At 43.3% G+C, this 16,753-nt stretch overlaps 1 protein-coding gene across 3 annotated transcripts in view; it reads right to left on the bottom strand.

Moving 5' to 3' along the window:
- SRD5A1 (steroid 5 alpha-reductase 1) overlaps positions 1–16,753 on the bottom strand; it is a 53,444-nt gene that overhangs the window by 7,191 nt on the left and 29,500 nt on the right. For 2 of the 3 annotated variants that reach the window (XM_034761508.1, XM_034761506.1), the window contains 2 exons: positions 13,797–13,898; positions 11,268–11,418 (listed from right to left, as the gene is read on the bottom strand). In XM_034761508.1, the coding sequence (XP_034617399.1) occupies positions 11,268–11,418; positions 13,797–13,898 (253 nt within the window). Of the gene's footprint in view, positions 1–11,263; positions 11,419–13,796; positions 13,899–16,753 lie in introns of those variants that run through there. The other variant, XM_034761507.1, reaches the window with a different exon arrangement.

Raw genomic sequence — 16,753 nt, 5'->3', positions numbered from 1 at the left:
GGAGTGGCGCCGACATATTGCGTCATAAAGGGGGCTGCGTGCTCCCCCCACCCTCAGTTCCTTCTTGCCGCCAGTGAAGGTAGTTGGAACTTGTGCTCCAGCTTTGCTGCAGCATTTCTAGCCTTAGTGGTATCCAGCTTTCCCTGAAGTCACTTGTTGAACTTTCTCTGTTAGTGCTGGGCTCGGGGCATGCCCCGTGGCCCAGGCTTCAAGTCGTGCGACTCTTCTCGCAATCCTATGCCCAGAAGCGATCTACATACTCAGTGTCTTTGCTGTCTGGGCAAGGCTCACATTAGTGAGAAGTGTACAATTTGCCGCTCCTTCAAGCCCCGAACAAAGAGGGAGCGTGAGATCCGACGCCGAGCTCTCCTAATGGAGTCGGTGTTGACCCCAGCACCGGCGTATTGAGCCGACCCCGCGCCAGGCACCTCGTCCTTGGCGCGCAGCGAAGCGCCCCCGGCGCGCTGTCCTGATTCCGCGCCCGGTACCGTGTTGTCGGTGCGCAGCGAGGCCCCGTTGACGAGCCGGCACCGCTCCCCTTCTAAGAAACAAGGGAAGACTCAGCGGCGCCAGGAGAAAGATCGGGGGGAGGCTAGACCCGCATTGGGCAGCCCACGATCCCCATCGGGACCGAGACCACTGACTTGGGTAGAGTGGAGTAGTCCGGTGCCGTCCACGCATGCCTCGCCAGAGGTGAGAATGCCTTCGATGCCGGAGGCAGCTCAGGCTGCGTGCGACATCATGACGCTTCCGGTACCGGGGGCGCCGCTCCAGTCGGGTCCCCAATCCTGTGGGAAGCCTTCGCTCACTGCCTATCGACCCTCTCCAGACGTCTCTGAGGTCAAGATACCATCCCGCTTTGAAGGGCTGAGCTGCGGACCTCGGCGCGCCTCCACGCCCCGAGCAGGATTGTCTGCGAGCGAGCTTTCCAACTCCACTCCGGAAGACCGTAGGGGAGGCACTAAGAGACGGCGCCACTCCTCTTCGAGCCTTGACTGCAGGGACAGGTCTCGTTGGCGGCGGCACCGCCGTTCCCGCTCCGGCACCCACCGTGAAAGGCGCTACGCCCGGAGCTTGTCACAGGACTCCCACGCACCAAGGCGTCGTAGTCTTGGGCGCCGGAGGCACTACGGAGACAGCACCCCCGACTCCTACCTGTCCTCCTCCAGGGGCCGGAGACGTCATGTTTGGGACTGCTCCAGCCGTTCGCACGGCACCGTCTGCTCATCCCGGACTTTGGCTTCAGAACGCAGCCGCCCCTCGTCGAGCCGCTCGGTGCTGCAGGACCAGCTGGCCCTTCCGGACTACCTCGCGTCCCAGGGTCAGGCCATTCCCTGGCAGAGACAGTGGTGCCAGTGGGCACCGTGGTCCCAGGCACTGGCACTGCTGGGACCCCACTCCGTGGTGGGAGCATCCCAGGCCCAGCCGACGTTGCCGCCTCAGCACCACGAAGAGGAAGTGGGCACTGATCCTCTGGCACCGACTCGGGTCCCGGGTCAGGACGTCGAGCTTGCAATACAGCCCGGGTGCAGACGACACCGCGGCAACGACTCCTCGGCGCCAGACAATTCTGTGGCGCCACCACCTCCTGTCTCTCAGGAGGATTTCAAGGTCCACCAGGAGCTACTCAGGAGGGTGGCATCGAACCTCCAGCTCCAGGCCGAAGAGATGGAGGAGCCGTCGGACACATTGTTTAATGTCCTGACCTTTTCGGCGCCAGGGCGTGTGGCCCTCTCGCTCCATCAGGGGGTGGCCAGTATTACTACTGGCCTCTGGCAAACCCTGGCATCTCTCTGCCTGATCTCCAAAAAGGCCGAATGGAAGTACTTTGTGCCCACAAAGGTGCACGAGTACTTATACTCCCACCCAACTCCGAACTCTCTAGTGGTGGAGTCAGTGAACCACCGAGAGAGGCATGGCCAACCCGCTCCTACCTCTAAGGACAAAGACGCTCGCAGGCGGATTCCTTTGGGAGAAAAGTGTATTCATCTGCGAGTTTTCAGCTCAGAGTGGCCAACCACCAGGCACTCTTGAGCAGATATGATTTTAACCTGTCGGGGTCCCTTCCCAAGTTTGAGCTCTCCCTCCTCGAGAAGGACAGGAAGGAGTTCCGGGCCCTTATGGATGAGGGTGAGGCGGCGGCTAAAGCTGCGCTCCAGGTGGCCTCTGATGTGGCGGACATGGCCGCTCGTTCGATGGCCGCGGCAATCTCCATGAGAAGGGCATCCTGGCTTTCGCTCTCTGGCCTATCGGCTGAGTCGATCATGCAGGACCTGCCGTTCAATGGTCGGGCCCTGTTTGCAGATCAAATAGATATGCGTCTGCACGGGATGAAAGACTCCGATACCACCCTGCAGACGCTGGGCCTGAACCGCTGGCCAAGGACAAGCCCAGGCCTCACACCTCCGCTCCACAGGCTCGGGGTAGATATGAGTCCCTGCCTAAGAAGCAGCGGGAGCAGAGGCGCTGGTCACAACGCCAATCCCGCTCGGCCCCTCATCCGGGGCCCTCTAAGGCCAGGAGGCCAGGGAAGCGGCGTTTTTGACTGCTTGCGGGGGGTCACCGGGCCTGTTGCCAGGTTAACCCCCCCCCCCCAGTTAATAAAGTTCAGGTTTGCAAACCATTTACCTGCCTTCCGTTTGCAAGGGTCCCGTATTACTACGGACCGCTGGGTCCTCAACACTGTATCCCTGGGGTACAGGTTGCAATTTGTTTCGCCCCCTTCCAATTGCCCTCCAGCCAGGGAATCGGCAGAGGACCCGGAACATGCGCTCCTCCTGGGTCAGGAGGTACAGCGCCTCCTCTCCCTGGGAGCCGTGGAGAGGGTACCTTGGGAATTCCGGGGCAAGGGATTCTATTCCAGGTATTTCCTCATCCCGAAGGTGAAGGGCGGGCTTCGGCCCATCCTCGATCTGCAGAAGCTCAGCCAGTTCTTGGTATGCTGCAAATTCCGCATGGTGTCCCTAGCCTCTATTATTCACTCCCTAGACCCGGGGGATTGGTTTGCAGTGCTGGACCTTCAGGATGCCTACTTCCACATCCACATTTTGGAAAGTCACAGGTGCTTCCTCCGTTTCCTGGTGGGTCAGGACCACTACCAGTTTACGGTCCTCCCCTTTGGCCTCTCGATGGCCCCCAGGGTTTTTACCAAATATATGGCGGTGGTAGCGGCCCACCTCAGGAGGAGAGGGCTGCAGATCTTTCCCTACCTGGACAATTGGCTGCTCAAGGGCAAGTCCCAGTCCCAGGTGCAGCAGCAAGTACCCCTCTTGCTACGCACCTGCTCTGCTCTGGGCCTAGTGGTAAACGAGGAGAAATCCACGTTAGTTCCAGTTCAGTGCATAGAATTCATAGGAGTGCTGCTGGACTCCCAGGCGGCCACGCCCTCCCTTCCAAGGGACAGGTTCGAGGCGCTCAGAGGCCTCGTCGCCTCGGTCACGGCCTTCCTGGTAACCAGGGCTTGGATATGCCTTCAAATCCTCGACCACATGGCAGCATGCACCACAGTGGTATGACACGCCAGGCTCCGGATGAGGCCCCTCCAACTCAGGTTGGCCTCCCGCTATTCGCAGGCCAGGGACGGCCTGGACAAGGTTGTCACAGTGCCGCCAACGGTGGTTGCAGACCTCCAATGGTGATCCCTTCTGAGCAACATGCTCCGGGGAATCCCCTTCCGAGACCCCTCTCCCTCAATAGATCTAGTGTCGGATGCCTCGGACCTGGGCTGGGGAGCCCACGTGGGGGACATCAGGACCCAGGGTATGTGGTCACCCGAGGAACTGACCCTGCACATAAATGTCAGGGAACTCAGGGCTATGCGCCTGCTGTGCCTGGCCTTTCGCCAGCACTTACAAGGGAAGGTGGTCAGAGTCCTCACGGCCAACACCACTGCAATGTATTACATCAACAGGCAAGGGGGCACGCGCTCCAGGGCCTTATGCCAGGAAGCCCAACTCCTGTGGGAGTTCTGTATAGCCCACAACATCCTCCTCCGAGAGTTCCACCTACCCGGCGAGAGCAACATGCTCGCAGATTGCCTGAGCAGGGTGTTCTCACATCAGCACGAGTGGTTCCTGCACAGGGAGGTGGCAGAATGGATTTTCCTTCAGTGGGGCACTCCCCAGGTGGACCTATTCGCCACCGCCCAGAACTGCTTCTGTTCCAGGGTGATAGAAGGCGATGGGGCCATGACGGACGCGTTCCTGCTCGATTGGTTGGGGCCCTTGATGTACGCCTTTCTACCCTTCCCTCTCATAGGCAGGGTCCTACAGAAGGTGAAGTCAGATGGGCCGAGAATTATCCTGATAGCCCCGGATTGGGCCCGTCTACATAAAAGTGCATTCTTGTTAGTTGTTATAACCTTAAAACATATTCTTCACAACTGAGAGATAGATATAGGTTTAATTGTTAGAAGGTACACACTATACATTTTTTAAATGATTTATTTTGAGAACTTTTCAGATTAGTTTTACAGCTGTATCAGAAAGTGAATGATTATTTCATTTACCAAAGGTAATTGAAGCAGATATTTATGAAGTCATTGGAAGGTGAACTATCTCCAATTCAACAGGTTAAATCATTAATATTTGGAGGATTTTCTTGCCATGCTGAGAACATCACTAGACAGACCTTTAAATTGTTTTATTTAACTAAAGCAACGTTATGTATGCTGGATTTTTTTCTTCAACAGCAAACATAATATTTTAACAAAACAAGCATATGAATTTTTGAATTTAGTTAAACATTCAAGTTTTTTAAATCAGGTTTGTTTTTGTTAAAATTGTTTTTAACTAAATTATTTTTATCCATCTGAGTGGTAGTGATGTATCAATATGTCCTAAATCTGGGAGAATTGCCTACAATTTTAAGGAGTCTACTACAAAGGGAGTAGACTTAATCAGTTTAATTCTGCAGTTGCCATTATCAGCCTCCGGCTACTTAGTTTACTCCAGTCCCTCCATGCCATATATCATGGTGGATAAAGATCAATGATTTAAAAAAAAAATTAAAAATGGATTTTTTGGATAAAATGCTTTTTGAGGAAAGACACCTATCTAAAGATAGTTTTAATTAAGATACATTATAGCTCAAAGATATCTCATCATGGAATAGGGATTATAAATTCTATAGTATGAGACAATATATTCATGTAATGTTTAAGAAAAGTTTTGTAAATGAGTTCCAATAGTTCATGGATTAGGGATCTAATCTTATGGGGTTTCAGGGGCTTCTGTATAGAATAGTTAGGTTAATCTTTCCATATGCCCAATGGGATTTAGTGCTCAGTCTAGAAGATACCATCAGAGGTGCTTAGTTTTGCAGTTCTCAAACTGTGGATTTGCGTCTCCAGTGATAACATGCTTGTTAACAGCAAAAATCTTTTAAAATAAATAAATGGAGGTGAGAAATAACAGACCTCAACCCTATTGTCCCTTTGCAAATTTGTGTACACAGAGTGAATCCCTTACCTCTCTCTAAAAGTGAAAAGTTTCAGAAAGTTCAGTGAATAGAAGATTGTTGGAGGCGGAACAGATCTGGACAAGGAGAAGAAGTCTGGACATAAATGTGAGAAGGGACAGGCAGTAGAAACAAAAGTGAAACTGTTTGAGCAGCATATTCCAGAAGTCTTGAGGTCTTTCTGAGTGTAGCCTTCATTGATCTGAGATCTACCATACTATTCTCTCACTAGAAGGGAAAACCTAGAATGGCAGCAGACCGTAAAAAAGAGCTAGTTTGGGAATATTTTAATGAAGTTCCTCTACCTGTGGGTAAGATAGACATGCATGCAAAATGCAAAGAGTGCAACAAAGAAATGCAAGGCCAGGATCTTCAGGTTGGTAAACTTTTTTATTTCATACTCTTTCTTAAGGACTGCCTGTCTTCCTTCAGGACTATTCTTGAATTCCCATGTTTGAGCAAAAAATATAGTTGTTACTCTATGGTACTATCATTTTAGATGCAGTTGTAATAAAAAATAAATAGCTGAAATAGGCAGATCTTCCTTTTACAATTTCACCTTTAAAGTAGTACAGAATGTCAGTGAATGCACTGAGTAATACTAAATGAGCAGTATGGTAATAATAAAGAACTGCATGACTTATTTTGTTTAGGAGAATCCATCCTCAACATACAGTAACTCCTCGCTTAATATTGTAGTTATGTTCCTGAAAAATGCGACTTCAAGCAAAATGATGTTAAGCGAATCCAATTTCCCCATAAGAATTAATGTAAATATGGGGGGTTCCAGGGAAATTTTTTTAACCAGACAAAAAACTATTATATAGATATACACACAGTATACATTTTAAACATACAATATAATACTGTTCACAGCTATGATTGTGAAGCTTGGTTGAGGTGTTGAAGTTAGAGGGTGGAAGAGGGAGGGATATTTCCCAGGGAATGCCTTGCTGTTAAATGATGAACTAGCACTCGGCTGAGCCCTCAAGGATTAACAAGTTGTTAATGTAGTCTCTCACACAAGGCAGCATGAACACAAGGGAGGGGAGACGGCAAAGCAGACAGAGACAGACACACACCTTGTGTATGGGGGAGAGAGATGCACACTGCCCCTTTAAGTAAGCTGACCCACTCTTAAGTGCATTGTCTTTTTAAGTGGATCAGGAAGTTGAGACAGCAGCTGCTGCCCCAAGCTCTGTCTCTCTTCGTCCGTATCCCCTCCCTGTTCTATATGGGAAAGGGGTAAATGGGATGCAGGAGCAGGGGGGAGGGGAACACCCTGACATTAGCCCCCCCTGCACAGCAAGCAGGAGTCTCTGGAAGCAGCTCCAAGTCAGAGGGCAGAAGCAGCACATGGCAGAGGGGGGGAGGGACAGCTGAACTGCCTTGATAGCCAGCTGGGCGGCTGCAACACAGGGAACTTAGGGGAGCGGGGAGCTGATAGGGAGGCTACCGGTCCACCCTGGTTACAAGCCCCCACCAGCTAGTTGCAACGGGCTGCTCTTCCTGCAAGCAGTGGACAAAGCAGGCGGCTGCCAAATGACGTTAGAAGGGAGCATTGCATAACTTGAAATGAGCATGTTCCCTAATTGATCAGCAACGTAACAAGGAAACAACGTTAACCAGGACGACTTTAAGTGAGGAGTTACTGTACAGGATTCTGAAGACTATCCACTTCAAGATCACCATCATTTTCTATAGTTTCAGAGTATCTGCCAATGATAGTGTTTGTCCCATCATGTATGTCACATAGCCACACAGTATATCACCTGTAGCAAAAAGAAAAAATCTCCATCATCCAGAAACAACCATAGGTAAGTTTGTGATAAGAACCAACAGATTACAAAAAGAGGTAATTGATGAAAAAATTGCCCGGTTTGTTTATGCAACAAACTCTCCTTTTCATATGATTGAGAACCCACACTTCATTAACATGGTTCAGTCATTAAAACCAGGATACAGTCCACCCAACAGAGCAGATGTCGCAGGCAATTTGCTGGATAAAGTGTATGAAACAGAAATTGAGCAGTGTGCGAAAGGTGAAATTGTTAGCCTGAGTCTTGAGAGGTGGAACAATGTCCACAATGATCCTGTTGTATGTGCTCATGTGATAACAGAGGAAGGGAATGTCTTCCTTACAGAAACAATTGATACATCAGGAAATGCACACACAGCAGAGTACTTACAAGTAGCAGTAAAAGCTATAACAAACTGAAAAAAAAAAATCAAGTGTCCAGTATGCAGCTTGGTCACAGACAATGCTGCAAATATATCCAAGATGAGAAGAAACTATTTAGAGAGTGAAGAGAGCCCCAAACTAATAACATACGGTTGCAGTGCTCATTTGATGCACCTCCTATCCAAAGACTTCAGTGTTCCAGAAATAAAACTAATGTTGTTGAAATTGCAAAATACGTCCGTAACAATCACTTTGCAGCAGCTGCTCTGAAAAAAAAATGTGAAGAACCAAGCTAACTCTCCCACAAGACGTGCGATGGAACTCAGTAGTGGATTGTTTTGAGCACTATATTAAAAACTGGCCTAATCCGATGACAATTTGTGAACAAAATTGTGAAAAAAATAGATGGCACTGTCACAGCCGAAGTTCTCAACATTGGGCTTAAGAGAAATATTGAACACATACTGAGTACCCTGATGCTATTTCTGTAACCTTGAACAAAATGCAGGGAAATAGCTGTTTTATTGCTGATGCTGTTGAGATTTGGAAGGAACTGAGAGATCTTAAAAAGAGAAATATGCAATGGCAGAGTTAAATTACAGGCATTAAAAAAAATGAATGGGACAAGTACTCTCTCCTGCAAATGTTCTGAATACTTGGTACCAGGGTCAAACCTTAATTGCTGAAGAGGGGTTGGCTATGACATGGACATCCAGCAATCATCCCTCCATAATGCCAATTATAATAAACTTCAGATCTAAGGGTAAACCATTCAAGAAATATACGTTTGCTGATGATGTTTTAAAGAAAGTCACACCAGTGAACTGGTGGAAGTCACTTAAGCACTTGGATTCAGAGACTGTTGAAGTGATAATCTCACTTTTACCAGCAATAGCTTCTTCTGCCGGTGTAGAAAGAGTATTTTCTTCCTTTGGACTAATTCATTACAAATTGAGAAATCATTTGGGTCCTGAAAAAGCAGGAAAGCTTTCTCTTTTCCAGATTATGAACAAACAGGAAAATGAAGGTGAAGACGACTGAGTTAGCCGCAGAAGCCAATATTTTAAGTTTCTCATGTTGACCTGGCTGACATAGTTAAACCAAATATTAAAAAAAAAAATTAAATTGACTATTTTAGTTAATTTTTTTAACAAAACAAACCTGATTTTAAAAACTTGAATGTTTAACTAAATTCAAAAATTCATATGCTTGTTTTGTTAAAATATTATATGTTTGCTGTTGAAGAAAAAAATCCAGAATACATAATGTTGTTTTAGTTAAATAAAACAATGTAAAGGTCTGTCTGGTGATGTTCTCCTCTTAATAGAGCATGGCAAGAAAATCCTCCAAATATTAATGATTAACCTGTTGAATTGGAGATAGTTCACCTCCCAATGACTTCATAAATATCTGCTTCAATTACCTTTGGTAAATGAAATAATCACTCACTTTCTGATATAGCTATAAAACTAATCTGAAAAGTTTTCAAAATAAATCACTTAAAAATGTATAGTGTGTACCTTCTAAAAATTAAACCTATATCTCTCAGTTGTGAAGAATATGTTTTAAGGTTATAACAACTAACAAGAATGCACTTTTATGTAGACATCCATAATTAAATGGAGTCTTCCTGACTAGTGATTTAAATCAAATCCACCCTGCCATGTATACACCTTATTTCAGATCCTTTCCTCCTTCCCTTATACTCATTTTTTCCGAGAAGTGAGAAGGAAGTGGAAAATAATCAAATACATAAAATAAGACTAAGTGCTTAAACTGATTTAGATTACCATTTTTAATAATTAAGTGACTTTCCCCAATAAATGCTTACATTAAAACTTTGTGCTTGTCTTTATAGACCTAACACAGATAAGAGCATGAATATGAACATATTATTCAAAACTAATCAGTCTTATGATTCACACAGCAGACTTTTATTAATTGCAATGTATTATTAGATTATTAAATGTCTTATCTATATAGCTTGTTTGACTGGAGAGGTTATTTGTATAAACTACCTAATATCTCATTTGCTTTATAGGGTGCTTTAAACAATCACTTAACGTTCCTTAGAAGTGACAATTAACATACTCTGTTAAAAAAGGGAAAAATGAAATTGGCTATGCTATCGTTAGGTTAGGAGCTTTTTATAATTATTCTTTACAAATCTTTCAGACCTTATGTTACAACTAGATATAGTGTTTAACTCTTCATAAATGTTGGTAGTTTACATGATCATGTTCTAAATATGGCCCCAAACCTACACATGCACAGTTCCATTGAGTTCAATAGGAACAGCTACATTCATAAAGTTACTCTAAAGTTTTTGCATGATCAGGGTGTGTATCTCTTGGTCAGCAACTAAAGAGCATCTTGATTACCATAGCACCCAGGAGTCCCAGGCATGCAGCAGGACCCCCCATGTGAGGCGCTATACAAAAAGATTGATTGTAAGCTCTTTGGGGCAGGGACTAATATAATATAGGACATAATAGAGGATAGAGAGATTGAGAGGGGAGTAGAAGGAAATCAGTGGAACAGTTTTAGTCAGCATGATAGGCTGTAATTTCAGCAGCTCAGTAGTCTGTTATGTTGTGGGTCTGCCAGGGAACTGGTTATGGCTCCCCAATTTTCAGGGTAGATCTTTACTGATAGATTAGATCCTGTGCCTAATGCAAGTTAAAGCCACCTGGGGATTACGCTACCGTGAATGTTCCAGCTATGTTCCTCTCCATGTCTCCTGTGTCACAACTGAGTGTGGAGGGGCTGGATGCATCAGCTAAGGATCTGCCCGCTTTCTGGCCCTCTTGTACTCCGCAGGCAACATAAAGGGTCCAAAACACAACTATGAAGCCGATCCTCTGTTTTTTAAAAGCCCAATATTGACTGAATTACTTTAGGGGTTTAATATAGATACTTCTCTCGAGTATTTGCATCCCAAGTATTCCAATATTAATTGCTAGTACATCCATTTTACCAAGGCTAGTGATGGAGAATCCATCACTGACAACTTTTAAAATCAAGACTGGATGTTTTTCTAAAAGCTATGCTCTAGGAATTATTTTGGGAAGTTATATAGCTTGTGTTATACAGGAGGTCAGACTAGATGAACACAATGGTCCCATTTGGCCCTGGAATCTATGAAAATTAGAATTGTTTTTAATGTTTCAGCTGAGTGAAATGCAAGTAGTAAGCAATCAACAAATACTTGCAAGTAAATTAGATTTTAAAAATTCCTTAGGTTTCAGGAAAGTGTTCTAAGTAACATTGGACAGGATCCTCATCTAGTGACTTAATTCAACTGAGTTATGCCAATTTATACCTGCTCAGGAAATGCCCTTCCCCCCCCCTTTTTTTTTCCATGATATTCTCCCTCTGCCATTTCTTAAAAAGCCCCATGAGATTGTATAAATTATTTTATTTAAAAATGCTTTAAGTAATCCAAACGTAAATTTATCAAAAGAAAAAATACTTTGGAGTCAACATTTTTGTATGGCTACATATAAAAACCCCTTATCTTTATGTTCTAGAAATATTTTTACACCCTAGAATTTGAGATTCAATAGCAGATTATTTAGAGGAAAAGTGAAGAGGAGGAGATTGAAATTTTAAAATTTCAAAAACTTACTGATGATGTTGGTGTGCCCTGGAACCTAGGATGAAAAGTGTGCATATGGCAAAAGCAGCACTTTCAATAGTGCAGCTGGCAAGAGCAAATCCAAACCATTCAAGAATCTCTCCAAAAAAGTTGGCTCCAGTTACATATTCAAACAATCCACCTAAAGAACACCACATTATTATTACTCTATGCAAGGAAAGTTGCAATGGTACCTGTAATTGTACTAACAGTTCTGTCAGGAAGGGCTGGCTAGATTTCCTTTATTAATCCCATTTGTGGTGAAAGAATTACTTCTTTGCAAGGTTTCTACTATGAATGAGTTTCTTTTGGGCTAAGCAGTTCTGAAATCTCAACTTTCAGACAATTTTCTTAAATTACTAAAGTGTGGACAAAATAAGTCAACTGGTTTCAGTAGGCACTTTTGTGCCTACATACTTTATTATTTTACACTGAAAAAAGCTGACTGTTCATCCACAAAAAAGTCTTTGTATGTACAAAATTCTAAAATGGTTGAATTATTCATATTTGTGTGTGCTATAGGGGCCCAGTCTTGCGTCCACTTAAGTTAGTGAGACTACTCCCAGTAGTAATAAGAGCAGAAAACAGCTCTAATTTTTCCCTCTAAGGTTAACAAGCATATCTACATTCATAATGGTGCAACACATAATACAGAGTACTCTAGACATCAATTATGTTGGTACAGTAGGCTCTTATGACTGAATGAAAAGCCTACTGACATTTCTGAAAATAGGAATATAGATATACAAGACTGATCAATGATTTCAAAACACCTGTAATAATTTACCAGCTTGTTACAATGTAGTCATTAGAAAAAAAAGTAGCAAAATGTGTATGGTTTCCAGTGTTTGCATGTACAATTCACCTAACAGTACACCTTTATTCACATGCAGATGTCACTCTCTCATGAATTCTCTCATGTTGCTAGTACCTATGCTTGAAAATTTGGCACAAAGCCTACTAGAAATCCTCGACAAATGCCTGTAAAGCAATGGCCAATCTGGTCACAGAGCCCCACAAGTACACATTCAACTAACTGCTTCCAAGTTTTGAAATATATGTGAGAGCCAGAATTTATGAGAACTCGGAAGTGTGATATTTCTATTTATAAATGATAGCCTTTTTGAATAATATCATACTGTTTTCAAAGGGTCATTTAGTCAGATTAATACAATGTTTAATTTCTGTAACCTAGTGGCACCTTAGAAATTAAGTATCGGGGGTAGCCGTGTTAGTTTGTATCCACAATTTAATCAGATGCATCTGAAGTGAGGTTTTTTTACCCATGAAAGCTTATGCCCAAATAAATCTGTTAGTCTTTAAGGTGCCACCGGACTCCTTGTTTTTCTTAGAAATTTAGTGCCAAACTCTCCACAATTTTACTCTTCTGAATGACAGTTTAGTCCTAAGTATTTTACCCACTTAAACCACAGAATTCGTTTGCTTAAAGTTTGGTTAAAAAAAGCCTCACTAGGAAACAGGAACAAAAGAGTCTCAGGAGAATAGTCAACTTTACTGTTTTAACTCTGGCACCTAGTGAAAGAGACAAGGTATTAAAGAGTCCTAAATTGTATTTCACAACTGTATGAGCCTAAAGTCAACTCTTCACTACTGGGAATTATAAGTAAAATAAATCAAAGGATTTTAGCACCCTTATTCATTTAGAAGAGCACTGACTCAGATAGTTCCACTGTAATCAGTAAGAGTACTCAGATGAGCAAATGCTGTTCAATTTAAGGGAGGCAAAAATTAGGGACAAAGTTCTAAAACTGTTTTCTTTAAGTAATAAAAATGAAAGAGGATCAGAAAAGTACAGTGGATGCCAAGCACAGTACTTACACATTTGACATGAAAATTCTTACACCACATTTTGGTTTAAAGTTGTTGATTTTATTTAGGTAAATACATTTTTAAAAGCAGCATCCTTCTACCTGTGCAGCAACTAACCTCTCACTTGTTTCACAAAACCTTTATATGTTGATCGTTTCACAGCAAGCCTGCAATCAAGTCTTGGGTGGGTACTTTTATTCACAACTGTCAATGTTAGAGGGCAATCTCAAAATTAAAATAAGAAGAATGACTGCCAAAGAAGAGATTGCAAGATGGTTGCAAAATTCAGTGGAAAGGCTTGTTTATTCACTCTCCTGAGAATTAACACATTAACAAGAACTGTGAGAAAGCAGTGCAGAAGTGGAATATCTCAAAAAAATTGCAGAGCAACAAATATTAACAGGCCTTGGGTCATGACTAGTCACTAGACTCTACAAAAGCAGCCTTCTGCTCTCAGGCAATTACACAGAGATAGGCAGAGTGTTTGCAGTGTAGTCAGACAGTTTCCCTTCATTTTGAGTAATAAAGCCAATTTCTTGTTTCAGGAAATACACTTGAAAATCCTCTTCCCATTGGTTTCCTGGTCTTGATATTTGTTATGTCCCTGAGCAATTTATGTCCTTTAAATAAAACAGAACCAAGTTTTGAGACATTCCTTTGGAATTTTAAGTTCTTTAACTTTTTACTCACCTCTTGGTATTTTGTAGCCCGTTTCCCCTGGTTTTCTCAGATTTCTGAGAATGTGATCAGAATAGATATTAATTGTCATGCCACTCAGCCATCCTGCAAAACCTAAAGAAAAAGAGTCAAAGTAATAATATTAAAATACTGGACTGAAAACACCTATTTTAATAGAACAAACTATGGTTTATACAAACAAATAACCCTAAAATATAAGAAGTAATGTATCTAACTCTACATGAACCTGTAATTCCATCAAGCAGTTCTGGTGACATTGTAGGATTGGGGCCATAATTTACAAAGAACCAGTTGCAGGATTGGGGGCTATGAAAACAAGGACAGAAGGCTTTATTCTTATCACTACCCCAGATTTAAATTATACTTTTAATATATGCATATGTTCTCACACCCATACTGTGAAACTGAACTGCTCAAATAAACTAACATTTCAAAAAGAAATTAATCCACATTGATCACTGTCAAAAAAGCATGCTTTAACCTTCTTTCACTGGATGTGTTCCTGAACTTTCCACAGCAAATTCATCATTTTAGTTGTTACAAAGGAGTAAGCACTGCAGATCCTGATGCAGGCCCAGCAGAGAAATGTACATCCGTAAAGCCCCTAATTCTGGAAATATTTATGCACTTCTAATTTTGTGCATGTGAATAGCCCCACTGTCTGTACTGTGCTTGCATCAGGTTGTCTCAGTATTTTCCACAGATACAGCTTGTACCTTGTTAATATTAGACATTCCCACATTTCCTTGACTTCAATGAGACCTCTCATATGAGTAAACTTAAGTATGTGCAGGTTTGTAGAATCAGGGCCTAAAACAGGAACACCTACTTCTAAAAATTCTGCTACAGAGATTGAGTGCTGAGACTGCTGTCCAGCTTGGATGGCAAGCTTTTGAGTAAACTGCACAGGCTGCATGAGCCCATATGGAGGCAGAGTTCTCTAGATTAGTAGGTGTCATAGGTTTCACCCCCCATTCTGGACTTTGGAGTACAGATATGGGGACCTGCATGTGAACCCCTAAACTGAATTACCAGTTTAGATCTGGTTTTGCTGCCACCACACCCAAGTTCTAACTCCTTTCCCTGGGTAGCCTTGAGAGACTTCAATTTCCTGGTGAACACGGATCCAAACCCTTGGATCTTAACACAAGTAGAATTTAACCATCCCCTCTTCTTTCCCCCCCACCAATTCCTGGTGAGTCCAGCTCCAATCCCCCTGGATCTTAACACAAGGAAAAATCAATCAGGTTCTTAAAAAAAAAAAAAAAAAAAAAAGCTTTTAATTAAAGAAAAGAAAGGTAAAAGAAACTCTGGGAGATAGCATACAAACTGATTTCACAGACAACAATTCAAAACACAGAGGATGCTCCCCAGAGCAAAAACTTAGTTACACAAAAAATACCCAATTTGATTATTCCCTAATGCCCAAGACAAGTTAATAGGTTTATGTTTATTTCTTTCACTAATACTCACTATTTGATAAGAGGCTGAGTTCTGGAGCTTTCCCACTCCGGTCAAAACTTAAACTGAAACTAAACAAAGGAAACTTCCCTCCTTCCTTTTGAAAAAAATCTTAACCCCCCATTGGTTCCTCTGGTCAGGTGTCAGCTAGGCTAGGTGAACTTCTTAACCCTTTACACGTAAAAGAGGCATTAACTCTTAACTATTTGTTTATGACAGTAGGTGAAGGGTCAGAATCCATTAGCTATGGATGTAAGATCTTAACTACAGTTTCTAAGAACTTTTCAATATAGGCCCGGAGTCCAGAGCTTGGCTTGCGCTATGGGGGCTGGCTAATAGATAACAATACATAGCTCAAAGGAAGCTGGGGTAAACAGATAACCTTTTGTGTTTCAAGTCAGTGAGCAGAGTCAGCATAACTCCAAATGTAATTGGGCGTCCTTATTGTGAGTTATAGACACATGAAGCGCCGAGAAAGGCCTCATGCAGGGAGGAGATAGTGGTACAATACCCCTCAGATCCTAGACAAGGTTTGGGGAGAGGCCTAATATGATTAACATGAGTTATGACACCCAAAGATGTATGCCAGTCCTAGCCCAAAGAAATGCAAGGGTAAACTTGTGAAATTGTTAAGTACTAATTACTGCTTTTTGCTTTAAGTCTCTAGGAATGTACCTGTTGGTCAACCAAGAGAGCTGCTACCTCATTCCCCTGGACCCCAAAATTAGGATTTAACCTATATACTTCAATAGACATAGTTTGGGGGTAATTACCTGTGTGTCAGCAATATGTTAATTTGGGCCATGGGTGGAACCATTATGTAATCTTTTAGACCATTGGCTTATTGTGCTCATCTTGTCTTGCTGTTAGAACCTATCCAGGGGTTTGGGAAAACCCATCCCTGTCACTTCTCTCTGCCCAATGAGCACCATATATAATCTATTGTAACTAATTGTTTTGCAATGTCTCTGAGCCTAATAAGCAAAGTGACACTCCGCCAGTGCTGTGCGTAATAAACTCCTGTGCTTGACTCTACACATTAAATTCCTCCCTCTGCCACAGAGGGGGAAAGGATTTGAACATGGGTCTCCCAAGAGAGTACTCTAATCACCAGTTTAATGTGGGACTCCCTCAGTATCTCCTGTTGAAGCTGTGGATAAATAATGAAAAAAGTGATAAGAGCAGCAGGACTGGGGACTGGACCATGGGTCTCACATCTTGCATGAATGCCCTAACTACTGGACTCCAGTCACTCTTTCTATATATGACTTATAAGTATTTATGCACATTGGAACAGTTTCAACAAGCACCCACATCAGATTATCCCATAGCTCAGTGGCAAGAACACCCTCCTAAAAAGTGAGAGACCCATGTTCAAATCCTTTCTTCCCCTTGAGGGGGGGTGTGTGTCTAAACCCTAGATGAGTGCTCTAACCACCAGGTTAAAAGTTATAAGGTGAGCATGGAGTGAGGCAGGCAGGCAACTC

This window comes from Trachemys scripta, chromosome 2 (assembly GCF_013100865.1).
Source record: "Trachemys scripta elegans isolate TJP31775 chromosome 2, CAS_Tse_1.0, whole genome shotgun sequence".
In the NCBI taxonomy this organism is placed as follows: domain Eukaryota; kingdom Metazoa; phylum Chordata; order Testudines; family Emydidae; genus Trachemys; species Trachemys scripta.
Note: the sequence above shows the minus strand (reverse complement) of the source record. Positions and strands in the feature narration are given on the sequence as shown.